At 32.3% G+C, this 27,541-nt stretch overlaps 1 protein-coding gene across 8 annotated transcripts in view; it reads left to right on the forward strand.

The window, feature by feature from the left end:
• Positions 1-37: 37 nt before the first annotated feature.
• The window catches only part of LOC120341950 (uncharacterized), a 50,269-nt gene continuing 22,765 nt past the window's right edge, over positions 38-27,541 (forward strand). For all 8 annotated transcript variants that reach the window (XM_078110383.1, XM_039410557.2, XM_039410561.2 and 5 more), the window contains exons 1-88: positions 38-684; positions 1,189-1,302; positions 1,448-1,555; positions 2,071-2,178; positions 2,272-2,379; positions 3,087-3,170; positions 3,424-3,558; positions 4,039-4,140; positions 4,756-4,872; positions 5,208-5,315; positions 5,501-5,608; positions 5,717-5,876; positions 6,284-6,447; positions 6,855-6,959; positions 7,055-7,174; positions 7,248-7,355; positions 7,434-7,541; positions 7,923-8,082; positions 8,219-8,382; positions 8,484-8,588; positions 8,662-8,781; positions 8,935-9,042; positions 9,133-9,240; positions 9,525-9,684; positions 10,140-10,303; positions 10,496-10,600; positions 10,757-10,876; positions 10,964-11,071; positions 11,149-11,256; positions 11,486-11,645; positions 11,741-11,904; positions 12,267-12,371; positions 12,447-12,566; positions 12,677-12,784; positions 12,866-12,973; positions 13,130-13,289; positions 13,363-13,526; positions 13,693-13,797; positions 13,876-13,995; positions 14,114-14,221; positions 14,301-14,411; positions 14,550-14,709; positions 15,108-15,271; positions 15,397-15,501; positions 15,608-15,727; positions 16,018-16,125; positions 16,200-16,307; positions 16,622-16,784; positions 17,055-17,218; positions 17,349-17,453; positions 17,536-17,655; positions 17,733-17,840; positions 17,919-18,023; positions 18,097-18,259; positions 18,334-18,494; positions 18,591-18,695; positions 18,774-18,893; positions 19,130-19,237; positions 19,316-19,420; positions 19,835-19,997; positions 20,273-20,436; positions 20,702-20,806; positions 20,942-21,061; positions 21,174-21,281; positions 21,365-21,469; positions 21,555-21,740; positions 21,820-21,945; positions 22,022-22,126; positions 22,216-22,335; positions 22,485-22,592; positions 22,664-22,771; positions 22,858-23,028; positions 23,111-23,266; positions 23,411-23,515; positions 23,625-23,741; positions 23,972-24,076; positions 24,151-24,258; positions 24,330-24,434; positions 24,780-25,001; positions 25,092-25,196; positions 25,280-25,399; positions 25,783-25,890; positions 26,066-26,170; positions 26,250-26,441; positions 26,657-26,782; positions 26,871-26,975; positions 27,051-27,170; positions 27,251-27,358. In XM_078110383.1, coding sequence (XP_077966509.1) covers positions 589-684; positions 1,189-1,302; positions 1,448-1,555; positions 2,071-2,178; positions 2,272-2,379; positions 3,087-3,170; positions 3,424-3,558; positions 4,039-4,140; positions 4,756-4,872; positions 5,208-5,315; positions 5,501-5,608; positions 5,717-5,876; positions 6,284-6,447; positions 6,855-6,959; positions 7,055-7,174; positions 7,248-7,355; positions 7,434-7,541; positions 7,923-8,082; positions 8,219-8,382; positions 8,484-8,588; positions 8,662-8,781; positions 8,935-9,042; positions 9,133-9,240; positions 9,525-9,684; positions 10,140-10,303; positions 10,496-10,600; positions 10,757-10,876; positions 10,964-11,071; positions 11,149-11,256; positions 11,486-11,645; positions 11,741-11,904; positions 12,267-12,371; positions 12,447-12,566; positions 12,677-12,784; positions 12,866-12,973; positions 13,130-13,289; positions 13,363-13,526; positions 13,693-13,797; positions 13,876-13,995; positions 14,114-14,221; positions 14,301-14,411; positions 14,550-14,709; positions 15,108-15,271; positions 15,397-15,501; positions 15,608-15,727; positions 16,018-16,125; positions 16,200-16,307; positions 16,622-16,784; positions 17,055-17,218; positions 17,349-17,453; positions 17,536-17,655; positions 17,733-17,840; positions 17,919-18,023; positions 18,097-18,259; positions 18,334-18,494; positions 18,591-18,695; positions 18,774-18,893; positions 19,130-19,237; positions 19,316-19,420; positions 19,835-19,997; positions 20,273-20,436; positions 20,702-20,806; positions 20,942-21,061; positions 21,174-21,281; positions 21,365-21,469; positions 21,555-21,740; positions 21,820-21,945; positions 22,022-22,126; positions 22,216-22,335; positions 22,485-22,592; positions 22,664-22,771; positions 22,858-23,028; positions 23,111-23,266; positions 23,411-23,515; positions 23,625-23,741; positions 23,972-24,076; positions 24,151-24,258; positions 24,330-24,434; positions 24,780-25,001; positions 25,092-25,196; positions 25,280-25,399; positions 25,783-25,890; positions 26,066-26,170; positions 26,250-26,441; positions 26,657-26,782; positions 26,871-26,975; positions 27,051-27,170; positions 27,251-27,358 — 11,004 coding nt within the window. In that variant the 5' untranslated portion in view covers positions 38-588. The remainder of the gene's footprint in view (positions 685-1,188; positions 1,303-1,447; positions 1,556-2,070; positions 2,179-2,271; positions 2,380-3,086; positions 3,171-3,423; positions 3,559-4,038; positions 4,141-4,755; positions 4,873-5,207; positions 5,316-5,500; positions 5,609-5,716; positions 5,877-6,283; positions 6,448-6,854; positions 6,960-7,054; positions 7,175-7,247; positions 7,356-7,433; positions 7,542-7,922; positions 8,083-8,218; positions 8,383-8,483; positions 8,589-8,661; positions 8,782-8,934; positions 9,043-9,132; positions 9,241-9,524; positions 9,685-10,139; positions 10,304-10,495; positions 10,601-10,756; positions 10,877-10,963; positions 11,072-11,148; positions 11,257-11,485; positions 11,646-11,740; positions 11,905-12,266; positions 12,372-12,446; positions 12,567-12,676; positions 12,785-12,865; positions 12,974-13,129; positions 13,290-13,362; positions 13,527-13,692; positions 13,798-13,875; positions 13,996-14,113; positions 14,222-14,300; positions 14,412-14,549; positions 14,710-15,107; positions 15,272-15,396; positions 15,502-15,607; positions 15,728-16,017; positions 16,126-16,199; positions 16,308-16,621; positions 16,785-17,054; positions 17,219-17,348; positions 17,454-17,535; positions 17,656-17,732; positions 17,841-17,918; positions 18,024-18,096; positions 18,260-18,333; positions 18,495-18,590; positions 18,696-18,773; positions 18,894-19,129; positions 19,238-19,315; positions 19,421-19,834; positions 19,998-20,272; positions 20,437-20,701; positions 20,807-20,941; positions 21,062-21,173; positions 21,282-21,364; positions 21,470-21,554; positions 21,741-21,819; positions 21,946-22,021; positions 22,127-22,215; positions 22,336-22,484; positions 22,593-22,663; positions 22,772-22,857; positions 23,029-23,110; positions 23,267-23,410; positions 23,516-23,624; positions 23,742-23,971; positions 24,077-24,150; positions 24,259-24,329; positions 24,435-24,779; positions 25,002-25,091; positions 25,197-25,279; positions 25,400-25,782; positions 25,891-26,065; positions 26,171-26,249; positions 26,442-26,656; positions 26,783-26,870; positions 26,976-27,050; positions 27,171-27,250; positions 27,359-27,541) is intronic.

Consider the following 27,541-nt stretch of genomic DNA (forward strand, 5'->3'; position numbering starts at 1 on the left):
CATGAACGATAGTTATTGTAATAAATTTATTTACTTTACATCTACTCGTTATCCTGCTACTGATCGGTGGATATCTATCGTAACTATACGCATTACGATAATGTGTTGATCTATAGGCCTACACACTCAATCATTGAGATTTATCTCTACCACGCTTTACCAACAATGCATTATCGGATCAAATAGCGTGCGCTTTCACATCTTGACTCAATTTTTAAAATACCATTGCTTATCATATCAATGTAATTTTATATTGAAAGCAAACGGGTGTTGCTGAAGTCTAGCTAAAAGTCGCTGATGACATCGATACGCAAAAATATGCAAATTTAGTCAGCTGATTCAATATGCAAATTTTTCAAACTACGTTTTATTAATTAACGCCAGTGCAGAGTGGGGGAAATTAAATGTAACGTTGGCTACTGGTCAATATCAGCTTCCTTCTTCATTATATTCTATCTCTAATTTCGACCTTTTTCTTCCTCTTCTTTCCTCCTCTTTTCCTGACCTTTTCCAATGTAAACAAATGTTTGCTGAATTGACGAACGACGGGGATGTCACCACCACCATCAGCTGGAATATACGAAAGATATGAGAAGAATCCAGGATCAATATAATTTGGATGGATGCCTCAGCACATTACCGGAGATCGATCTTGCAAAAAAATTATCGAAGCTGTCTAGCAAAGTAAGACGTTGTTCTTTTTAATAACTACCTCCTGTTTGTATAATTTGTTTCATCCTTTATCCATTCCAGCTCTCCACGTAATGTGGTACTTCAGTCCTACCTTTTAAACGAGCCAAGTATAACCAGCCGCAAAGATGCATTGTGATACATTGTATGATCGAAATCTCTTTAGTCAGTTTCGTGCAGTCTTTATTGAACAATGGACTGACTTTCATGGGCTCGAATTCTAGATCTATAACTTATAATACCAAGAATTTTGTAAATATTGAATAATAAATAAATGAAAATTAATTAAACACACTGCTTTATTTAGTGTATACAGTATTGTGATTCGCATTCGATATCAATTTTAATAGCCATGCTTGTGAGGCAAAAATCTCACAGGGGTGGAAAAACAAAAATAACGCTTATCAATCATAAAATAGGTTTTGTGGGGAAGTCCTACTTTTAAAATGAAGCGGAACTGAATTTCCGATATTGACTGTGCCTATTATTCATTTGCAGAAAGAATACAAAAGCGAGTACGAAAAGAACAAGCATGATTCAGCCTTCAGCAAAGGATATACAGATGTTTTGGAATATAAAGTCGCCAGAGATGCCAACCTTATGATGAGTAACGTAAGTGAATTAGAAGCGACCGATTATGTATGAAACGAAGATTCAAACTCGTTTTGAACTTATGTATGATACAAGCTAGATAAAAAAAAAGGGTAGATTTTTCTTCCAAGTTAATCAATTACTAAAAAAATTTATTTTTTTATAGAAAAAATATAAAGAAGATTGGGAAAGTGATAAAAACACGATTTTTTATCCGGTTACTTTGACTCCAATATACGAAACTGCAACGCAAGCTCAAAAAGCTGTCAGTGAAGTAAGTTGTCTAATTGAATAAGGTCTCACCTAATATTTAGATTATCGTATTTTTAAGAATTTAACGAAGCAATCAGTACTGCCTAATTTAAATACACTACCAGTAGCATTGCTGAAGGCAGTATTAATTACACAAATTCAATTTCATTATTATTATAAAAAAAATCGAGATCCAATTACCACGTTTTGAGGGGCATCCCGCGATTTCGATTTGAATATTGAGTATTCAGACGAAGATATCTAGTCTAGTCATTGCTTCCACGATTATTCATAGGAATGCATGCACCACGGATAAGAAACTAAGAAACAAACGTCAGTACAAACAAACGCCATGCAATGAAAGCATATTAATGTAATAATATACATGGTGCATTTCGATTCATTGCCCTGATAAATTTTGAAGACTTTCGAGTTTTGAAATTGTCGTGCTCTACTTGACTTGATAGATATGGACTGAATTGATCGTAGTTATGTTATCTAAACTTTAATTTTAACTTTTGTGATATATCAATTCAGAATCTTTATCGGCGTGATAGCAAGAATGAAGGATCAAAATCACATTACGATCCAGTCAAAACGTCTGCTTATCAAACAGCCAAAAATCAACACGACTACGTCAGTGATGTAAGTGATGTAGAAGTTGTGACGTCGTTACAAGTTGCATTATACAATTTTTAATATCAAGGAAAACACGATAAAAATGTATTTATATTTTAGATTATGTACAGAGCGGAATATCAAAAGAACAAGGGGAAGGGATACACACCCTTGGCAATGACAGCGGATATGGCAATCGCAAACTCTCTGAGGAATATAATGTCCTACGTTAGTATATGATCAGCTTACGTTACTTGTTGTAAAATTTAAATCCGCAGAAATAGATGACAACTCTTTCGTAGTCAGCGGTACCTGTAATTGGGAAACTCTTGGTTGACTAAACGAATATGTAATTGCATTAGAGAAATAACCAAAATCGCACGCTACGGCCACTCCCAAAATGTTAATACCTCAAATGTTTGCACAAAACTGGAAGCAACGAACTTCCAGTAACGCAATTCATTCATAAATGACAACACAATGCCGTTTTAATATTATTTCAACTTTTTGGTATATTATATATCTGTTATAAATTATACCTTGTTAAGAATACAGAGCGTTTCGAAATGGATGTCAGTAGTTACCTTTGGAGTGAATACGTCAGTTGTAGGTAGGTGTCGTCGCGTTGATTTGAAACAATGATACATTTTGTACCTTCAAGTTTTTTCTATAATTGTGACTCCGTGAAACAAATCTTACGTTTGGTTGAAATTTTGAGTAAAGTTATCAATGGTAATCTACACAGATTTAAAGGTTTCATTATATTAAAATTTTCCAATTTACTTTCGATTCATGAATACGCGACCTGTTTATACATCATCGATTACGAACAGGGCTCTGTATTAACAGCCACTGAGGGATATTAAAGTTTACTCAACCCACCGGTTTCTTCATAATATCTAGTTATATAACACTAACAATAATTATTACTTCAGAAAGCCTACACAGCATATGCTAGAAAATTGTGGGAACATTATCACCTCGTTGTGCCGATACCACAGATTGCAGTCGCCGTCGAGGTAACATACATTCGTGTTTTGTATAGTGTTAATTAGATTTTTACTCTCTATATTATAGTAAGTGTTATAACAGATCTCCATTTTTTCTAACACGCTTACGTCGTTTTTTACGTCGTATCAACAATCCATCAAGTACGGGGCGGTGATGTCAGACACCGTTATTGAATTTTTTCCTAACGCCCTTGCGTGATCACACATGATGTTTTGACAGTACACGTTTTCTATTAATTTTTTTCTTTCGTTTTCTTTGTAGACGGCGAAGATGACGTCTGACAAATTTTATATGGCGCACTTCAAGAAAGAGGTTTATGGAAAATCAGGACCAGCTGACATTCGAAATTACCCAGAGCTTCTTATGGCGCGTAGAGTAGCGGGATTGGTTAGTCAGGTCAGGTCAAGACATTTTACATATATACTTCACATAGTTGGGGTAGCTCATTTATTTAAAAAAAAGCATAGCGACGAGTTCAAATTTCTCTGACTACTCGATCTATCATAGATAATAAAAAAAGATAAGATAACTCGTTATCAATCCTATTGTCTAGTATTTGGCTGCAGATTTATATATCAAATATATGTTTGAGAAGGAAAATTTAATATTTTATCCACTGGTAGAATGAAGTTTCCACAAATTGAATGATTCCTGATAAAAAATTGGGCACCATCATAACATAGATGAACATCATAGTGTGTTAGTTCAATCTCTCATGTAATGTATCAAACAAATTTTCTTACAGAGCAACGCATTTTCATATAACACAAATTTGAGAATTAGGTAGCTTTTTATAATCAAAAAACAGTAATAATACAGTTGGTCAGAGATAGGTTTCATTCAGACGCATAGCATCATTCTATAATGTCTGAACAGAACGCTTACAAGAAAGATCACCATGTGGCCAAGCTTCCGTACACCATGTCCGTCGATGCTCCGGAATTTATCAGGGCAAAGAAGGCTGCTGAAGGGAGTGATGTATGTATATTCATTTGTTATTTATATATTTATAATATGCACATCTGTTTATGCAAAATCAATTGGTAGGTAAAATGCATGTAATTCCAACTGTCATAACACAGTTATTGATTATATTTTTGGTTCCTTTATTTTATGACAAGATTTGACTGTGATAAAACCGTTAATATATTTTAGGTTTTTATGAACGATGCAATTTCAGAAAATGGCCAATAATTTGATTCCTTATTGTTTAAATTATTTTAGGAGCCGATCCAAGTATTCAAGCATGACCACACATGCTTTTTACATTTGATACTTGAATATTTTAGTCGTCATCGAATAAACCGAGTTGTGGGGAGGTTGGAAATGATAGTTCATATAGTTTATTACACCCCATGACTATGCAACGCAAGGTTGAGGCTGACCAAGAATGGAACTAGACATATCCTAGTGGCAACATTTATATAGTCGGTCCAATGTTATTGACATTCATTAGTTAAATAGTGTATAGATTTTAAACACTGCTTAATCTTCAGACACAAAGTAAATCTTCATCTACACTAATCATACTATTTAGATTATGATTTCTACTTGATATTTAAAATTATGTGTGATATGATTTTTTTCTTTTAGATTCTGTACAAAAAACAGAAGGGTCAAGCCATCGAACAATTTCGGGGATTTCAAACCATGGATCCACAGGCTCATCCAGTCGTCAAGCACAAGCAAAGAGTGGATGAGATGAATGATGTATGTTTTACCCTAAATTGCAAAATCTATTTAGAACTATTCATGATGAATAAATTAATCACTTAATTCCTATGTTGGCCACACATCCATGACTCAAATAAATAACAGCATGATGAGAATTATGGCACACATATAAACGCACTTGTATTCACTTGTTGTATATTTAGAAAAACCAAATTGGTTACTGAATTCCAGACGAAGGTTTTACATAATTTATAAAACGGAAAAAATTCTTGGTTCGATTGTAGTGAAACGAACATTAATATTTTAATTGTGTTTCCTGTTTTATTCATCAGAATTTGAATTACTATTTCTAATTTTTTGTTTGTTTTCAGCAAAAATATAAAGAAGATTGGGAATATGACAAGAGTTGTATCTATTATCCAGTTCATATAACTCCAGGATATGAAGCATTTCACAAAGCGGATGAAGCAAGGAGTGATGTGAGTGTTTGAAATATGAAAAAGTGTAATTGGTGCAAGTGTTGTGACCGGTGTTATCTTAAAGTGTCTAAACATATGACATGTTGTTCAGGGGCTACATTCGAATTGAAACGAAATACAATTATGAAGTTATGATCATAACCTAATCTATATTAGAATGTGGTTAACCTAATTCTGTTTTTCAGGTTGCTTACAAAGGAGACTTTGAGAAAAACAAGGCTAAAAATAGATATGATGTAACTTCTACACCAGTCTACAAAACTTTACAAGAGATATCTGATGCCACGTCTGATGTATGTTTCAAATTAATTTATTTATATGGGTTGTAAATGAATCTTTCATTTTTCTTACAATTTGACTTTAAATTTCATGTTTTAATACAAATTTACTAATTAATTCAGGTTAAATATAAAGAAGAATATGAAAAGAACAAAGCAAACTTGACACAGATTGAAGAAACTCCAGAAATGAAACTTTACAAAGATCTTCAACCATATCAGAGCAAAACTAAATACAGTGCTGAATCAAAAAATATGTTGAAGAATGTGAACATTGGGCCGGGTAACTTTGTGATAACACAATTTTTTTCCGCGTCTATCCCTTCAGTTATGTGGAATTTACTACCACCTATTAACCATTACCATTAATCATTATTCACTTGCACATGTTGCATCGCTATACTTGCTTATAGTTACAATACCTCCTGGGATATCAGTAGTTGCATGTAACTTTACTTTAGAATGAATTTTTTTCTTTTGAGTTAGGTTCTCCTGTTTACATTGATGGAGTTTACGACACTTGGGATTGAGAAAATAATTCTTATAAACAACATAGAATGGCAAAAATCATTTCTGTCGCAAATGATTTTAGTTTGAGAAAAATATTTTCTACTTTGCATTTGATTTATATATGTAATTCATATTTTTAGTCTATATATTCAATTATTTTATATGGTCATTTTTTTTTAGAAATGCAAGAAGTGGCACATGCTGTTTCTTCTCAAAAGATGGCTTCTGATGACACTTATAGACAAGATTACAATGATAACGTAATGGGAAAACCACCAAATGATCCATCAATGGCTTATCCACAATATAAGCACATGAAGGAAGTTACAGAAAAAACTAACCCGGTATGTGACTTTATGCTCTATGCATGGGATAGGATTTTCCTATTTATTGTGGGGAAGAAGAAAGCGTTAAGATGGCTTAATCATATGGCGAACCACAACCCCTTGTCCGATTATGAGTTCATCTCGGGTATGGGAATAGTTAGTCAACCGGATTGTCTTAACTTCCAGACTCAATGGTGTAGGAGGTGATAAACGGCCAGTGGTCTTGTGAACCACCATATGTCTATGAGGGTACAGTGATGCTTTGACACATAATTATTCTCTACATTATTTGTATGTGTGAACCCCCTCGCAGGGTAATCAGTACAAACTCACTATAAAAAGTTATACATGGCATTAATTCCTATATATGATTTTAAAAACTTTGATATTTTCATATTTTATTTCGATTTTAAATTTGCTTGTAGGTGAATTACAAAAGAGAAGCAGAAAACATTAAGCAACATACTCAGATTCCTCCAGACCATCCTGATTTTATTCGGGCAAAGCAGACAGCAAAAAATCGTAGTGACGTAAGTGTTCTTTTTATATTATTTTAAAAAACTATCATAAATTTTTATGTAAATTTTGATTTGAAGACAAACAACTTATTTGCTGTTTACTTCAGATTGAATATCAAAAACAAAAGAAAGAAATGATAGAATCACATCGAGGATACCAAACCATGGATGCCCAAGATCATCCAGTTGTTCAACAAAGTAACAAAACTGCAGAACTCATGTCAGAAGTGAGTATCTTTTTCTCAGTTTAATCTGTTTAAAATAAATGTTCGTTTTTAATAGTAATTTTTATTCTTATAGAAAGCATACAAAGAGGAATGGGAATATGACAAGAGCTGTGTGTATTATCCAGTGCATATTACACCCGGATATGAAGCTCAGGCTGTAGTTGGTAAAGTTCAGAGTGATGTAAGTTGGGTGTGCGTGCTATTTCTTTTTTCATGGTTTAAACCTCATCTATTATTACCTTTTTTTTATTTTGATCAGACAAAGTACAAACAAGACTTTGAAAAAGAGAAAGAAAAAAATGTGTTCGATGTCACCAAAACTAAGGGATATCAAGAGTCAGCTGAAGTTGTCAATGTTACTTCCCAAGTGAGTAGTGTAAAATTGTATCTCCTATCTGGTTTATAGACTTTAGTAGATGCAATCTAATATTTTTTATCATAAATACAGATCTTTGTCATGTTTATTATACCTTCACTTGGTCTCGATTCAGTGGGTTTCTGTACCATTGAAAACATGGGCTAAGTATCATATATTTCTAGGTGTCCGCTTATTGGCAGTTATAATAACATGCACATTTTCCATTTTTGGCATTTTCCTCTTAAACCAAAAAAAAAGTAAATTTTCGGTTAATATATGATTTATTCTATCTGTTTATTTGACTCATATTTTTCGTCTAAATCCTGGCCTCAAATGTGGAGAGAAGCAAACAGCATGGTTTCCTAATATGCTTTTTCCTTATGACTATAGACAAAGTATCAGGAGGCTTACCAGAAGAATAAGCACATGTTGACTCAAATGGAAGAAACTCCAGAAATGAAAATTTCGAAAGATCTTCATCCCGTTCAAAGCAAAAAACTTTATGCTGCACAGTCAAAACAAATGCAACAGAATGTGAATGTGGGATCAGGTAATTTATCAGCTTCAACTGACTTTTATTATTTCATTATAATTTGTTTCTAATGTTCTATGCTAACATTAATGCTTCTAAGTATTTTAAGAACTCAATTTTTCTGATTTCAAAACTTTCATATGACTTATTACAGACCTGCAAGAAATTTCTAATGCTGTCTCAAAGCAAAAACTTACATCCAATGATACATACAGAGCAGATTACAAGAAGAATGTGATAGGTAAAGCACCACATGATGTTGCAAATGCTTATCCAGAATATGATCATCTGAAGAATGTGAGCAAACAGATCAGCCAGGTAACAATAAATATTTTTATCTTCGTTATACTTTTTTTGTTACACATTTTCTTCATAATTGTTGCTTGATGGGATTTTTAAAATTTAATAAATATTCACAGAGGGAATATGTGCAAGATGCAGAAAAGATCAAACATCATCATAATCTTCCTGTTGATTATCCAGAGTTTGTAAGAGCAAAAGAAAATGCAATAAATGCTAGTGATGTAAGTATATTACTTTTTATTAATTGCAAAACAACATTCATCCTACATTCAATAATTTACATTTGAAATGCAGATTCAATATCAGAAACAGAAAAAAGAAACAACTGCAGCTTATCGCGGATTTCAGACTATGGACAGCAGTGAACATCCAATTGTTCAGCAAGGACTGAAAGCTGCAGCCCTAATGTCAGATGTAAGTTGATATTGGGACATAGAATTTTGTATTGATAGATTACCTGGTATTATCTTGTAATTCAAATAACGATCAAAACTAGCATTTTGCAGTAGTGTGAATTTTCATATAGGCAAGCATCTGAAAATTCTTAAATATAATTGACTGTTACAGAAAGCCTACAGAGAAGATTGGGAATATGACAAAAGTATTGTGTACTATCCAGTTCACATTACGCCAGGATATGAATCTCAAGCTGAAGTTGCAAAGATCCAGAGTGATGTATGTGCATTATTTGTTATTTGTATTTGATAAAAATTCTTTCAATCAAAACGTACAAGGCTCAATTTATACTCTTTTATGTTGTTTTAGAAAAAGTACAAAGACAACTTTGAGAAAGAAAAGGACAAGAATAAATTTAATGTCACTGATACAGAGCATTACAAGACAATGAAGGAAGTTGATGAAGCATCATCAGATGTAAGTGTTTTCAATATCTAGTATTGATCCCATTAACTAATATCAACAACTTCTGCCCGGTACTCATTTCTAAAATGTGTAAGAACAATTAAACGACAAAGTAAAGTTTGTTTAGTTTAGTGTCGTTTTTTAAAAAACTTTATCTGAGTTGCTTCAATTGTAGTGTTTTCAAAGCTGCAAATCAAATATCTGAAAATTCACTGACGATAATTTTAATTTGCGAGAAAAGTAATTGATCCCTTTACTTGTCTATGACTTAAACATTACTGTATTTATCTCACCAGGTTAATTATAAGAAAGGGTATGAAGCAAATAAAAACAAAGTTACATCCCTTGAAGAAACTCCTGAGATGAAACTTGCCAAAGATCTGCATCCTGTTCAAAGCAAGAAACTGTACTCTGATGAATCAAAGAAAATGCACAAAAATGTTAATGTTGGGTCAGGTGTGTGTCCTATCCAATTGATTCAAATATATGATAATGTTTGTCTTCATTAGGAAGCTGTTTTGTTTATGTATGCTGCTTTTTCTCTTCACATCAATGCAACCCAAATATAAAAATTAATTTAAATCCCCAAACATTGAGTAACAAGTCAAATTAACTCATGGGTTTTCTGAATCTAGTTTGAGTCTGAAGTTGAGTAGATTCATTGAGCTAAGTCATACTGATGATTAGTTGAGTCCGAGTCATTTAATTTAGATGACTCAAGTCACTTTGAGTCTTTGAATGGTTGCTCGAGCTTCGAGTTGAATAAGTGACTTGAGTCTTCTCAAAACAGCTGCTGACCAGTGCCTAAAATCTTGTCATATTAATAATGTTTGATGTAATTATAGTGGAAAAAATCTTAAGATGATTTACGAGATTTAGTGTTTATTATATCTTTATGAACATTCATTTAGATGTCCAAGAAATTGCTCATGCTATGTCAACCCAGAAAATGACTTCTAAGGATGCATACAAATCTGACTTCATGAAGGAAATGGTTGGAAAACCACCACATAATGTGGCTGAAGCATATCCAGAGTATAAACATCTACAAAAAGTCGCCAAGGAAGCAAGCAAGGTAAGGTCTATAAATAGGTCATAGATGGTATTAAGGAAGCCCTCATTTGCATATAATTTTTTTCGTGTTTTTTTCTTGAATCTGTAATTATAAACTTGACATTAATTTAGATTGGATAGAGTTATTACAATCATTGTCAAATCGAAATTAATTTAATGTTTAGTAACAACACCCTTATCTTCGGGTTTTTAGATGGAATATATCAAGGAGGCTGAAAAAATCAAGCATCATCATAACCTTCCTTTGGATTACCCTGAGTTTGTTCGAGCTAAGGAAAATGCAAAAAATGCCAGTGACGTAAGTATTAATAGCAATATTTTAAATGGTATAGCTATAACTGACACCATTGCGGCTGGATGACATTATAAAATGATTGCTTGTGCAAAGCTGCATTGGTTATGAAAATTTGTTAGAGTAGAAATCAGCTTGATAGATTTGTCCAATTTTGTTTAGATGGAGTACAAAAAGGACCTCAGAAAGATAACAGATGCTTATCGTGGATTCCAAACAATGGACAGTGCTGATCATCCTATTGTCCAACGAGGAATCAAAGCTGCGGAACTTATGGATGATGTAAGTTGAATTATGTTTATAGCATCAATACAATTATCCTTAGTATGTTGAATGTTTTTCATAACCTTTTTATTTGTATATTTTCAGAAAGCATACAAGGAAGATTGGGAACATGAAAAAAGTTATGTGTATTATCCAGTGCATATAACTCCTGGATATGAGGCTCAAGCTGAGGTCAGCAAAGTCCAGAATGATGTAAGTTAATCTTTGTTCTATTAGTAAAACACAGAAAGTAAAATAGTAAATTATTGAAATATTACTTGCTTTTATAGGCTGTCTACAAACGTGATTTTGAAAAGGAGAAAGACAAGAACAAATACAATATCACTAATACTGAAAGTTATCACCAAATGAAAGAAACAGATCAGGCCACATCTGAGGTGAGATTTATTTCTATGCTTTGAGCAGCGATAAGATATTTCATTTTGGACTCCACATAGTAAAAAAAATTACAATACACAAGATGAAAAATCAGAAAAGTTGCAAAAACTGAGGTTTAAAGCAAAAGACATAAAAGTGGGAATTCTCACCTCGTGACATGGAATATTAGGAGGAGAAAAACACAAACAAAACCTTTTTATGTATTTCATAAGTTTACCTACTTTACAGAGAAATTACAGAGCTGAATATGAATTGAATAAGTCTAAATTTACGCCACTTGAAGAAACACCAGAAATGCAGGCTGCAAAACAACTTCATCCTTTCCAAAGCAAAAGTGTTTATACCAAAGATTCAAAGGACATGATGAAAAATGTTAATGTTGGTTCAGGTATGTGTGTCAAAATTCAGAACTGGTTGTCTTATATATCCAGTTTATTATAATACATGTATATAAATACTAAGCATATTTGTATCTTATCGTAGATGTCCAAGAAATTGCTCATGCTCTTTCAACACAAAAACTTGCATCTGCTGATAAATATAAAGAAGATTACCAGAAGGAAATGGTGGGAAAAGCACCTCATGATGTTGCACAAGCTTATCCAGAATATGCAATTTCTAAAATGGCAACCAAACTAGCTAGCAAGGTAAATATATTCCATAACTTATTGGACTTATTTTGTCGACTTTGTTGATACAGAAAAATCGCATTCTTCCTCAACTAATAGACAAATTAATTTCAAATTTCCATCATAATGACAGTAGTCACCAGAAGTCTATTACTTCCATGAGTTTTGTTATTTGACCCAAAATTTCACTGTATTATTTTAATTCATGGGAATACAGTTTTTATTCTGTCAAGTTGACCACCTATGACACAATTGTCCTTGGTTTTGATTTTGTGGACTCTGGTACTGGTTGGTGTTTGGACCTCCATGCCCAATATTTGAGCATTGCTCCTTTTATACGCTTAATAATAAAAAATTATCGAAACTTTACTTTTTTGCAGACCGAGTATGCTAAGGATGCAGAAAAGATGATGCATCACCACAATTTACCTCTGGATTATCCAGAATTTGTGCGTGCAAAAGAAAATGCTAAAAATGCAAGTCAGGTGAGATAACGATGGTACAACATAATCAGGAATGAGTCAGTATTGTGTTTTTTCATATCTTCTTTTGTTTTCAAGCTTCAATATCAAAAACAAAAAGGTGAAGTTATCCAAGCATACAGAGGATTTCAGACAATGGACAGTACCGATCATCCTATTGTACAACAGGGAATGAAGGCAGCTGAGTTAATGGATTCTGTGAGTATACATTTAAAAAGGCAAATATTCATAATTCACAAACAATAAGTAAAAGCATATTTGGTAATTAATGAATTATATGAGCATGAATTGTTTTCTGCTAATAACAGAAAGCGTATCATGAAGATTGGGAATATGACAAAAGCTGCATCTACTATCCTGTACACATCACACCTGAATATGAAGCTCAAGTTGAAGTTGGAAAAGTCCAGAGTGATGTAAGTTCCTTTGATAAAATTGAATTTTAATGTAGTTTGAATATGTTGTCTTTAATTGCTTAATTCGGAATATTTTTCCAGGTCAAATACAAGGAAGGTTTTGAAAAATCTAAAGAAAAGAACACATTTACTGTTACCGATACAGAAGCTTACAAAAATATGAAGCAAAACGATTTATCATCATCAGAAGTAAGTATAATTATATGAAATACTGGCAGTAGTTTATTTTCAGTCTAACGCTTCCATAGGTGCAAAGGTCACATTGTGCAATACTTTGTGTTGTTAGTTTAATATTCAATTAACATTGCGAGTCAACTGGTCAAATTTATGTTATGATACAACCAGGTGAAATACAGAGAATTGTATTTGAAAAACAAAGGAAAGATGATTGGAGTTGAAGAAACACCAGAAATGAAGCTGTCTAAAGAACTTCAACCTGTCTTGAGCAAAACCACATACACTGAACAGTCAAAGCAAATGCATAAAAATGTTAATATTGGATCAGGTAGCACAATTTTCAACATGAATTATTACACAATTAATAATACTTTTATGCTAAAAATGAATATTCTATACAGATTTGCAGGAAATTGCTCATGCTGTTTCTACACAAAAGTTGACATCTGAAGATGTTTACAAAGAACAATTTAAAAAGGATGTTGTAGGCAAAGGGCCTAATGATCCAGCACAAGCTTATCCAGAATATAAACATCATCGGGAAGTTAGCAAAGCTTCAAGCAAAGTAAATGATGTTGCTTTTTCTATTTTTGTTTAAATGTAGTTCTTCTGTACAGTATTGAAGTTTGTTGAATGCAAATAACCTCATTTTAGTTGAATAAATTCAGTTTTGTATAGATTCAATGTAAATGTGGACTTGAAGTTATGAAGTTTTTTCCTTTATCTTCCAGGCTGAATATGTGAAAGAAGCAGAGAAAATCAAGCATACTCACAATTTACCACTTGATTATCCAGAGTTTGTCCGAGCAAAAGAAAACGCATTGAATGCCAGTGATGTATGTTATTTTAAAAGCTGTAGATTACCAAGTACAGATTAAATTATTTCAATGGATAACATTGCATTTTTATTTCAGATCAACTATCAAAAACAAAGAAAAGAAGTTATTGATTCCTACAGAGGATTTCAGACCATGGATAGCACAGAACATCCTATTGTACAACAGGGTATAAAAGCTGCTGAATTGATGTCTGATGTAAGTTCTGATTACCGTACATTTTGTACTATCAAGGATGTAGCAATATAAGGAATCTGGAAAGTATTAGGATACCCTCAAATGTTTGCTAATCTTACCATTTCTGCTATTTCTACAGAAAGCGTACAGAGAAGATTGGGAATATGACAAGAGTTGCATCTACTACCCTGTACACATCACACCAGCATATGAATCACAAATCGAAGCAAGCAAGATTCAAAGCGATGTTAGTAAACTTGTTCACTAACAGCTGAATCATATTATTGATTCAACATCTTAGCTTATCAAATTTATTTAATGCTTAGGTAAAATATAAGGAAGATTTGAAGAAAGCTGCTCAAGAAGGAAATAAATTCAACATCACAGATACCGAAGGTTATAAAAATATGAAGCAAACTGATCAAATGTCATCAGATGTAAGTTTTCATGTTATAAGTGTGTGGGTATATATATTTATGTTAATTATATTTTTTTTTATATCGAAATTGTATCACCATTGTGACAAATTGGCACAATAAGTAAATAATTATATCGAATTATTTGTGATTATTCAGATAACATACAGAGCAGAACATGAATTGAACAAAGGCAAAGTGACTCAAATGGAAGAAACACCAGAAATGATTCTTTCAAAAGAGCTCCATCCTGTTCAAAGCAAGAAAATTTATACGAATGAATCTAAAAAGATGCATCAAAATGTTAATGTGGGAAGAGGTACATGACATTAAAATTTTTCATCCATTTTGCATATATTTTGATGTTTTAGCTCATCAAAGATACTAAAGAAGGCACATCATGAAATTATTTGTGAAGTTGTTTGTCAACTCAATAAGAAACAAATTTCACATCTATTTTAATAAGACATATAAATTTTATATTGAAACTTTACGCCCCAAAATAATCATTTTTATCCAAATGTCTTTGCGGCTAGGAAATATTGATTCTGCAATGATGGTCGTTTTTGATACTGGGTGTGGGACATCATTTAGGCGTCATTTTGCCACTGGGCAAACAGATGTAAAAACATTCACTTTTATATACCATCCGAAATGGAAGTATCGTATTCAGGTGTTTATATTTTGAACAACTTCTAATTCAACTCTATATTTCAGATATCCAAGAAATTGCTCACGCTGTAGAAGCACAAAAAGTGGCAAACAAAAAAGATTACAAGTCCACCTATGAAAAGGAAATGGTTGGAAAATCACCACAAGATAGTGCGATTGCTTATCCTGAATATAAACACTTGAGTGAAGTCAGCAAAGCTACAAGCAAGGTCGACAAAATTTGAATTATATTTGATAAGATTTGTTTTATTACTTTATTATGATTGAACTTTTCATTTTTATTTATTCCAGATCATTATCTTAAGCTTGTTCTAATCTTCATTTTGTCCAACAGGCAAACTATATCAGAGATGCAGAGAAAATGATGCACACTCACAATCTTCCTCTCGATTACCCAGAATTTGTGAGAGCTAGGGATAATGCTAAAAATGCATCAGATGTGAGTAATACAAAACTGTTTTAGAAGATTGAAGTTAAAAAATATTAAATCGATGAATGCTCTTTCTCAGTGTTTTTTTAAATAATATATTTACACTTCGATGCAGATTGAATATCAAAAGCAGAGGAAGCAAGTGATTGACTCATACCGAGGATTTCAGACCATGGATAGTCAAGAGCATCCAATTGTCCAACAAGGAATGAAAGCTGCTGAATTAATGTCAGATGTAAGTTGTTTTCATTTAAAAGTTAATTGTATGTCTTCAAATCAAATATTTACTTAATTCTCTTTCACACACGCTAGATTAAATGCAACTCATGTTAGATAGCTCGTCAGTTGAATCTTCACCATATTTCTTACAGGATTTTTATATCAGGAGTTCTCAACCTTTATTCTTCCATTTTTCCTGTGGCAAATTTCACAGATATAGGTGTGAGTTTGCTTGCCTGCAAAATTTATCTTAAGATGTCAATTTCCCCCTGTTGTTGTTAATTCACTCATGTCTATGTTTTTCAGAAATTGTACAAAGAAGACTGGGAGTATGACAAGAGCTGCATTTATTATCCAGTACACATAACTCCTGGATATGAATCACAAATTGAAGCAAGCAAGCTATCCAGTGATGTGAGAAAATTTGACTGTGATTTGTAATTTTCTAACATTTTTACATTATTTAGTACATTTATGAATGTTTCTAGATTCAGTACAAAAATGCTTTTGAGAAAACAAAGGATCAGAATCGATTCAATGTGACTGATACTGAACAGTACAAAGAAATGAAGAAGATGGATGAGATTTCATCTAATGTAAGACTAACCCTTATTCTTCAAAATAATTAGCTGAATTAGCGTTAAATTAGCTAAATACAGTATTTTGTTTCCACCATAAAACAAGTATTGTCAAAGTAAACTACTACAATACCCGAAGAATGAGAAACACTTCAATATTTTATTCAAATATTCATAGTGATGAAAAAATTTTGATTATTACTTTGTGGCTACACTTGATTTTATTCTAGAATTTTAAATCATATGCCATTCAGTAAAATATAAAGCACAAAAAGGTTGTCTGTTTCTCAACATAATGCTTATTACATTCCTAACTTACTTTTGATTTCTAGGCAAAATATAGAGAAGAATATGAAAAAAATAAAGGAAAGAATTTCACTGAGATTGAGGAAACACCTGAAATGAAACTGTCAAAAGATTTGCAACCCATCTTGAGCAAGAAGACTTATACTGACAAGTCTAAGAAAATGATGAAGAATGTTACATTTGGATCAGGTTTGGGGCATTTTCATAAGGATATTACAAATGTGTTTCACTCCGAACATGGCCATGAATGAGCAGCCATTGCTGAGTGAGGAGATACTCCTTTTGATACTCGGTTTGACATTGCCTATCCAATTTATTTTACTCTGGGTGAGGTGGCGAGTATGAGATTCGAACCTTAGATTTTTATCAACAATGCTTCAATCACTTGGCCATTTTGATCCATTTATATGCAATTTGCACTACTTAATTCTTAACGCAATATAATTTGTAATTATACAGATGTCCAGGAAATTGCCCATGCTGTTTCTGCACAAAAATATCAGTCTGATGATGTGTATAGGGCAGAATATAAAAAGGAGATAGTTGGAAAAGGACCTCATGATGCTGCAAAAGCTTATCCTGAATATGAACATTTGAAAAATGTTAGCAAGCTGACAAGCAAGGTAGCTATTAACTTTATATCTTTGTTTCTCATTTGAATTGCTGGATTGAAATACTTCTAGTTCAATGCTATTATTGTATTTCTTATGTTTTCTACATTTGATGACTGCATATTGAAACTTAACATTGCAGTCTGACTATGTGAAAGAAGCAGAGAAAATTAAACATCATCATAACCTTCCTCTCGACTATCCAGAGTTTGTCAGAGCCAAAGAGAATGCATTGAATGCCAGTGATGTAAGTAGATTTTGATATCAAATTAATATTTTCCCTTTAATCGAAGTTAGATACCTTAAAAACTACAATTTATTTTGTTTAGATAAACTATCAAAAACAGAAAAAAGAGGTCATTGACTCTTACAGAGGATTTCAAACCATGGATAGCACAGAACATCCTATTGTTCAGCAAGGAATTAAAGCTGCAGAACTTATGTCTGATGTAAGTCAGTTCAACACATTTTGATAATCAAATTAAAAATAAAACTAACATCAACTACTAACTTTGATGATTTACAGAAAGCATATCGAGAGGATTGGGAATACGATAAGAGCTGCATCTACTTCCCAGTTCACATCACCCCAGGTTATGAACAAGCTCTTGAAGTGAGCAAGGTTCAGAGTGCTGTAAGTTGTTAATACCATTTCTTGTTTTTGTTATGTGATAAAATGTATATTATATAACGAATACCATTTTGAATTTAGAACGCTTACACCAAAGACAATGAAAAGGATAAATCAAAAAATAAGTTCAACATCACTGACACAGATATGTATAAAACAGTGAAAGATGTATTCAACATGTCTGATGTAAGTATTCATTTACAAGAAATTTACTTGTAATCTTTGTATAGATATGTTTTTTACTAATACATATTTTAAGGCTAAATACAAAGAAGCATATGAAGCAAATAGAGGTAAAGGATTTACACAGATGGCAGAAACACCAGAAATGGCAATCTCTAAAGCATTACAGCCATTGTTGAGTCACAAAAAATATTCTGATGAATCTAAATCGGTAATGCAGAAATACAACCTGGATTCAAGTAAGTAGGATTGTGATTATAAAAACCAATAAATATATATATATGCATATTATACATGATTTTATAATTTCCAGGTGTCCAAGAAATTGCACATGCCTTATACAGTCAAAAGTTTGCATCTAAAGCGAAATACCTGGACTTTTACAAGAAAAATGTACTGGGAACAACAACAAAAGACCCGAAAGCTTTCCCTGAATATGATCATGCGAAAGAAGTGTCCAGACTGACAAGCAAGGTATATTTAGTCATATGTACTAGACTGAGCTATTGAATACAGCAACTAATCAATGTAATAACAAAAATAATGAATCACAACCTTGTGTATATTTAGAGTGAATATGTCAAAGATGCAGAGAAAATCATGCATACTCACAATCTTCCGTTAGATTATCCAGAATTTGTTCGGGCTAAAGAAAACGCAAAGAATGCCAGTGATGTAAGTTTTTTTGTATAAAAGTTTATCAACCTAGAAATAATTGAAGACCAACATAACATTGTGTAATTATTTATGTAGCTGGAATACAAGAAACAGAGGAAAGAAGTTATTGATTCATACAAAGGATTCCAAACAATGGACAGCAGTGAACATCCAATTGTACAACAGGGAATCAAAGCTGCAGAACTGATGTCCGATGTGAGTGCTTTTCGAAATAACTCATGATTTTGTACTATGATTAGATTGCAGTGCCTCTGTTGTATATATATTTTCATGACGTTCGAACCTTAAATTTTGACTTGAATAAAACTTGATATAAATTTGACTTTAGTCTAGATGGGCAAGTTTGAATCGATTTGCCATGGTGGTTTACAGATGAGACTCAAATAAGATGGGAGAATTGATAACTTTATTTTTTTTTTTATCATTTTTAGAAAGCTTATCGGGAAGACTGGGAATATGACAAAAGCTGTATTTATTATCCTGTACACATAACACCTGGATATGAACAAGCTTTGGAAGTCAGCAAGGTTCAAAGTGATGTAAGTTAAATACAATAAACAACTACTGTTTTTGTTATGAAATATTTCATTAAATTCAACTTGTTAATGTTATTTCAGATTGCATACAAAAAACAACATACTGCAGATAAGAGCAAGAACAAGTATGAAGTTACAAATACTGAAATCTATAAAACCGTAAAAGATGCAGCAAAACAATCCGAGGTAATATACAATCTTTGATCATATTTGGGTCCTGTTTTTCTCTGCCACATGGCACTATAATCTATTGTGTTTGATTAACATGATATTGTCTTTATGCAGCCACAACCCATGTCTAGAAGGTTCAAGGTGGGCATGAATTGTACTATGACCTAAGTGGCATTAAAACTTTCATTTCAAGTATTAACAAATAAATACAGATATTTTATTCAGATATCACTTCAATACCAGAAGAATAGAATGTTACTGTCATAGATATAATTTCTGATTTTAATGTTGATTTTATAGCTGTTATGTTAATTGGGACCACAGTTTTACTCTGAAATGAATTTGTCTGATGTTACTTCTAATAAATTGTACATATATTTATTAGGATTTATAATATTATCCATTGAAAGCATTCGATATTAATTCCAGACTGAGTACAGAAAAGAGCATCTTCTTAACAAAGGCAAAGGTCATACTCAAATGGCAGAAACTCCTGAAATGACGATTGCCAAAGCCGTTCAACCTTTATTGAGTGCAAAATGGTACGCTGATGCAGCTAAGCAGACAATGCAAATGTATAATCTGGACTCCTGTAAGTTTTATATAATTTTCTATGGTAATTTGTTTAAATTTATCATGATGATAGGTTATCTCCTGAAAATATTTTTTTTTATACTATTATGCAATGTTTGAAGTTAGGAGTGCAATAGCAACAAGAGCATTGTAGTTAATTTTATTTAATGCAAACTATTAGATAGATATCTAATCCATCCTGAAATAAATATTTTCTTTCTATATTTATGTGATTATATATCTATCTATAAATCCTTGAATATGAGATTAAAATGTTCAATAATTTTTTTACAGCTGTTCAATCGATTGCTCATGCACTTCAGTCACAGAAAGATACTTCATCTAGTCGTTACATCGAGGATTTCAAAAAGAATATCGTTGGAAAAGCACCGACTGATCTTGCTAAATCATATCCTGAATATGAACATCTTAGAAATGTCACAAAATTAACAAGCAAGGTTTGTGCAGAAATGAATCGCTTTTGTTCACCTAAACACCAAAACTAAATGAGTTGAGCTCATATAATTACTGAAATTGTGTGATGATTTTTCAGCTTATTATTCAATATTTTTGACTCAACATAACGAAAAGTATAGTATAAATTTATCAGTACATTTAACATTTTATCTCTGTAGGTTTATGATTTTTATGATTTCGAATATACAGACAAATCAGAATATTTATTTTATTAAATTGCCAAGCAACATTAAATTCTATTTGCAGAAAGAATACTTGAAGGACGCTGAAAAAATGATGCATCAACATCATCTTCCTTTGGATTACCCTGTATTTGTAAATGCCAAAGAAGTTGCTAAGAATGCCAGTGATGTAAGTACTACAATTACTTAAAACATGATAGTTTTGGTAAGCTCTAAATTTGCTGAATATAATGTCTATAAATGCTGAATTTAACAAGTTCATTCGATTCATTATGTGTTATCAAACTCTTTTAATTTTGTGCAGATACATTACAAGAAACAACGAAAAGAAGTGATTGATTCATACCGGGGTTTCCAAACAATGGACAGCACAGAACATCCTGTTGTTGTTCATGGCATCAAAGCCGCTGATCTCATTTCAGAGGTAAGTGAGGGAATGGATATTATTCAAGCAAGCTCTTTTAAATATTTGTTATTTTGTGTGAATTTTCTAGACAGAATGATTCAGTTTATAATTTTTTTTTTATTTTCAACAGAGGAAATACAAGGAAGATTATCTTGCTGATTGTGATTTGATATACTATCCAGTTCATCTTACTCCTGGATATGAAGCTGCAATAAATGCAAATAAGTTTAGCAGTGAGGTATGTTTAGGAATATTATATATACTCATATCTATACCGGATGAGTATTTTACATTTCATTGATAAATATTTTGCTATTGCAGGTTGAATACAGACGAAAATCAGCAAAGGATAGTGACAAGAACAAGTACTTATACACAGAAACTGAACGTTACAAGACCGATAAGATACTGGATGATTTGAAAGATGTATGTTTTAATATTTGCTCTTGCTTAACTAGAATAAATAAGGCAAGAATTTCTATATTAATTGGAATTCTTTTCAAATTTTCAGTTCAACTACAAAGTTCCAAATGTAAAGTTCACCGCAATGGAACGCACACCAGAAATGGAATTGTCTAGTTTAGTGAAAGATTATCTTAGTGATTCTACATACCAAAAGCAAGCAAGAAAAATGTTTGACAAATACAATTTGAACATTGATGAACAAAGGTTGGCTCATGCTCTTTCAACAAATGAGGTATGTGATTTGTATATTATGATGTCTTGTAATTATTTGAAACGATGGTATCTAAAATACTAAAATAAAAATGTATCAGATGGCTTCACAAATAAAGTACCAAAAGGATTTCAAAGACAACATGATTGGAAAAGCAGCAGCTGATGTAAAGATTGCTCATCCTGAGTATGAACATTTGAGAGCAGTATCTAAACTCACAAGCAAGGTATTTATTTTTTTGGCAAAAATGTACTCAAATTTCTTCAATAATTTTTTCATACAAAATAATTTAATTTTTTTAGTCTGAGTACATAAAAGATGCGGAAAAAATTTTGCATCATCATAACCTACCACTGGATTATCCAGAATTTGTTCGAGCAAAGGAGACTGCAAAAAATGCTAGTGATGTAAGTACCGTAGTTATCACATTTTCTATAAGTGACAAAGTAAAACTGATAGCATAAACTGGTAACTTTTAAATATAAATATTTTCCAGATTCACTATCAAAAGCAGCGTAAGGAAGTCATTGATTCTTACCGGGGATTTCAGACTATGGACAGCAGGGACCATCCAGTTGTTCAGCAAGGAATAAAAGCAGCTGATCTTATGTCTGATGTAAGAATTTATTTCACATAAAAATCATATTGTATTAATTAAAACTTGTATGATTTGCACTAAACTGCTCATTATTTTCACAATTAGCACATGCTGTCTATTGGTTTGTTCTTTGCAGTTTATAATATACAATGTAATTTTCTTTTAAGGCTAAATACAAAGAAGACTACTTGGCAGATCGTGATCTTATTTACTATCCTGTTCATCTTACTCCTGGGTATGAATCTGCTGTGAATGCAAGCAAATATCAAAGCGAGGTAAATATTGTTTTGTATTTTATTTTCTGTAAAAGTTCAATTTAAGTTTAAATTTTAACATGCTTTTACAGACCCTGTATAGAGAGCAACATCAAAAATCAAAATCAGATGTTCATTTTAATCCAGTGGAAACTGATTTGTACAAAGTTGCCAAAGAGACTCAAGAGGCAGTTAATGATGTATGTACTACATTTTTACATACAGTATAGACAATTGGTGGATTGCTACAGTGTATTGTATGTAAACGCTTTTAACATCTTCACAGATTAAGTACAGAGATGCTGCATTAGAAAGACTGTCAAAGGAGCTGACTTCCTTAGCAGAAACACCAGAGATGGTGGTTTCACGAACATTGAAACCATTGACAAGTCATAAACTGTATACTGACCGCGCAAAAGAACTGATGAACAAATATCATTTGGATGTTGAAGTTCCGGTGAGGAAGACTTAATCAACAAGGATAATATTTATTTCGTTATCAATTTACTTCTAATTTTAACGTTTATTCTGTATTTCAGGAAATAGCTCAGGCTTTGTTTGCAACTCAAATACAATCAAAGAAAAGATATCGCGAACAATATGACAAGGAACAAAAAGGTTCTGCACCTCATAACATTGCTTTGTCTTATCCAGAATGTGATCATGCTAGGAAAGTCGGGAAACTCACAAGCAAGGTATTTATTATATTTTAAACAGATTTTCATACTAACTGGCTAACTATTCCCATACCCGACATGTACTGGTCATGGTTCGCCATGTACTGGTTGGGATTTCAGCTAAATATTTTTCAATTGAGCATATTTTATTATGATCAACAGAAAGAATATATGAAAGAAGGTGAAGAAATAAAGCATCAATTCACCTTGCCTGCTGATGCACCTGAACTTGTAAGAGCAAAAGAAGCTGCAGACAATGCTAGTGATGTGAGTATGATGAGAATATTGTGATTTTCGTCATAGCAAGTATGCTATGCAATTATATTTATCAAGTATGCATTATCAAGCATTTAATGCTAAAACTTATATATTTCAGATCAAGTACAAAAAACAAATGCCAGAAATACAGAAGGCCTATCGAGGATTTCAAACAATGGATACCAAAGACCATCCTGCGATTCAGCAAAGCAATAGAGCTGCTGAACAATCTGATGTAAGTTCTTTTGTTTGTAGATGTGAAAAAATGTAACATAATTTAAAGTGTTAGAGTGAAAGAAAAACAGTTCTTTTAATATTGATACATACGCCAATATTACTTTATTTTATTTTACGACATACTTATTTTTAATTTTATTGAGCTTATTTATCATTACTAGTCCAAATTATTAAAAAGAAGCGCTTGAATTCTCCTATTATTCTAAATACTTGAATAATTATCCACAGATCAAATACAAAGAAGATTACTTGATTGAGAGAAGTTACATCTACTTTCCTGTTCACCTAACTCCAGGATATGAGGTTGTTCAAGCAAGTGCAGCAACAGCTGATGTAAGTTGAAGATTTATCAGTGAACGCTTTAATTTTTAAAATCTCGATTTTTCATATTTTCATGTTCAATTTAGGTTAACTACACTCAAAAACACAAGAATGAGAAGAGTTTGAATCGTTTTAACGTGACAGAAACTGATCAGTATAAAAACGTCCAAGATCAAAGAAAATACATGGATGATGTAAGTTTTTTATTCCAAATTTTTTACAATGAAATCGTACGAAGAATTTTAATTATTTTCATTATCTTTAGACTATGTACAAAAAAGATTTGGAAAATTTGACAAAAGACTTTACTCCAATTGCTGACTCTCTTCAACAAGTTCACTTAAATTCAATGCAAGGACTGTTGAGCCAGGTATGTAATAATTTTTTTTTTTTGAATTGGAAATCTGGAATTATTTCAACACTCACTCACTTATTGAACACGGAGTGGATGGACATTTTTTTCTAAATTTTACAGACGTTATTCTAAATTTTAATTGTTGTTATCCTTTCGTTGTTGGGATGATTGTTCTTGTTGGAAAAAATCGCTCTTCTCTGAAGCTAATGCTATAATTGATTTCAAATATTTTTTTTCAATTTTTTGATTTTCATTATTTGGTCCTAAATTGGTCCTATGGGATCTGCTATTTCACCTAAAATTTTGCTGACAAAAGAATAATGTAGTCACCCTGATATAAAAAAAAAAATTATTTTTCAGAAACAATATGCAGATGCTGCAAAACGTAGTCTTGACAAATACAATTTGAACATAGATGAGATTCAAATTGCACATGCAGTTGCATCAGCACCATTGGCATCTAATGCTGCTTATCTGAGTGAATACAAAACTGAACTTGTTGGCAAACCCAGAAGTCAAGCTGGAATGGACACTTATCCAGAATATGTAAATGCAGAAAAGGTGTCAAAGCTAACCAGCAAGGTAAAAAGGCTGCATTACTTTGATTTATGTGAGTTTTTACATATAAATAGATTCCAAAGGTTTTAATGTTCATTTATTCCAAAAATTCAGAAAGTATATACTAAAGATGGGGACGAACTACGTCATCAATTCACTATGCCCGTGGACACTCCCGAGCTTAACAGAGCAAAGGAAGCAGCAAAGAATGCCAGTGATGTGAGTTAACACAATAATTGTAGATTATTCTGTAGCAAAAATGCTTGCAAGCTATTAATCCAACATTACTATTAAAATTTTAGTTGATTTACAAGAAACAAAGAGGAGAAGTCATCAGTGCATTTAGAGGATTTCAAACAATGGACAGCAAAGATCATCCAGTTGTTCAACAAGGAATCAAGGCTGCTGATCTAATATCTGACGTAAGCTTTTACACCAGCATATTGTTTTGCATATTTTCAGAGGGACAGTTGTATCAGTAGTGTTATTTCAAAATTTTGCAGGACTACCGTATTTCCGTATCATAAGGGCACCAGGTTATAAGAGCACCATCACTAAATTGTTTAGATTGTGGTTTTATCCAATCATAAAAGCCGCATCGAACTATAAGACGCAACCGGTAAAAGTACTGGTTTTGATTGTAGGTGATTTGGAAAAAAGCACTGCCTGGTTATTCATTGGCCGCATAGTCGATTTTTGTGGGAAAAAAGGACTAAAAGTGCACCATATGGTCCGTAAAATATGGTACCCCTATTTTAATTTTTTTGACTTCATTTTATATGAACATTATTCTTTTTTTTCTCAGGCTAAATACAAAGAAGATTACATGATTGACCGTAACCTTATATACTATCCTGTGCACATCACTCCAGGATATGAATCTGCTCTCAAAGCCAGTCAGTTTAACAGTGACGTAAGTTAATATAGTTACAATTGGGCAATGCTTTAATTTGCAGAATCTGAGATATTTATTGCTGTTAAGTTATAACAAACAGTACCCTTCACCTGTGTGTGGTCTGTAATACAGACTTATCCTTACGTAATTTCGAACCATGATTTGGTGATGTCTTTATTTTACTTTTACTTAGGTCAACTACCACAAATCTGCAAAACAAAATCTGGGAGATGTACATTACAACCTTACAACAACAGATGCATACAAAGATATGAAAGAATTGGGGAAGTTGTCAGATGTAAGTAAAACTAAACTTTCTAAACATTGTAAAACTTTTATTTCAATATATCTTACTTTAATTTCAAAATTTATTTTAGGTTACCTACAAGCAAGATTTGTCAACTTTAACTTTTACACCTATTGTTGATGCCCCTACCATGCAACAAGCTAAGTCTGCACAAGCTCTGACCAGTTACTGGTTCTATAAAGATCAAGCTAAAAAAATGATGGACAAATACAACTTGACTGTCGACGATCAACAATCAACTCATGCTCTTTATGCCAGCAAGGTATGTTAGAAATCTACTTTTGTAGGTGTTTATGTACTAGCATACTCTCCAAGGAGATCAAATGTTCAAGTATATATTATGTGGAAAATATAAAGACAAGGGGTTCTCAAAGTTATTGGCTAACCCTTGGTTACCCTTTAGCTAATTTCAAAATGACTGTTTTATTTGATTGAATACTTTTCAAATTTTTAATTTTCTGCTCTTTTTTATTTCAGCTCTATTCAGATGTTCTTTACAAGGACAAATATGAGAAGGAAGTTAAAGGAAAAACATCTGCAGTTACAATGGAAAGCTACCCTGAGCATCAACATGCTATCAAGGCAAACAAATATCTGAGTCAAGTAAGTTTCACTTTTCTATATCAACTTTGATAGTTTAAATGTACTGGTAAGTGTTATAATGGCTTATTTTACTTGATTATTTCATTAGACCGAGTATACTAAAGAAGCAGAAGACACCAAGCATCATTATACCCTTCCTGTTGATATGCCTTCCATCAAACATGCGAGAGAGGTTGCTGAAATGCAGAGTAATGTAAGTGAAGTATTAATTTGAATTATGCTATATTTAATCATCCATAATTATTAATATATTTTCATGAATGTTCAGATCAACTACGTAAAGTCAAGAAAGGAGGTGATTGATAGCTTCCGTGGTTTCCAAACAATGGACAGTAAAAGCCATCCAGTTGTCCAACACGGAATAAGAGCAGCTGATTTAATATCAGAGGTATACCGATTTATTTGATTTATCCATATTTTAGGCAGCAATTCTTTATTGATGGTAACTAAACCTTTTTTATTTTACAGCGCAAATATAAAGAAGATTACATGGAAGACAGAAATCTTATTTATTATCCTGTGCATCTGACTCCTGGATACGAATCCTACACCAATGCTAGCAAGTTTGCCAGTGATGTATGTACTTGAATCAGTTCAATTTAACCTTTATGTTTCTGAATATTGACTCATAATATAAAACCAATTTGATATTTCAATTATTTTTTGCATAGCTCACATATTGTAGGAAATTACTTTATATCATTTTTATATATAAAGATCATTTTGTTTTGATGTTTTGTTTCTCAAACGATTTGGCTT

Source organism: Styela clava, chromosome 3, assembly GCF_964204865.1.
Source record: "Styela clava chromosome 3, kaStyClav1.hap1.2, whole genome shotgun sequence".
NCBI classification, from domain to species: domain Eukaryota; kingdom Metazoa; phylum Chordata; class Ascidiacea; order Stolidobranchia; family Styelidae; genus Styela; species Styela clava.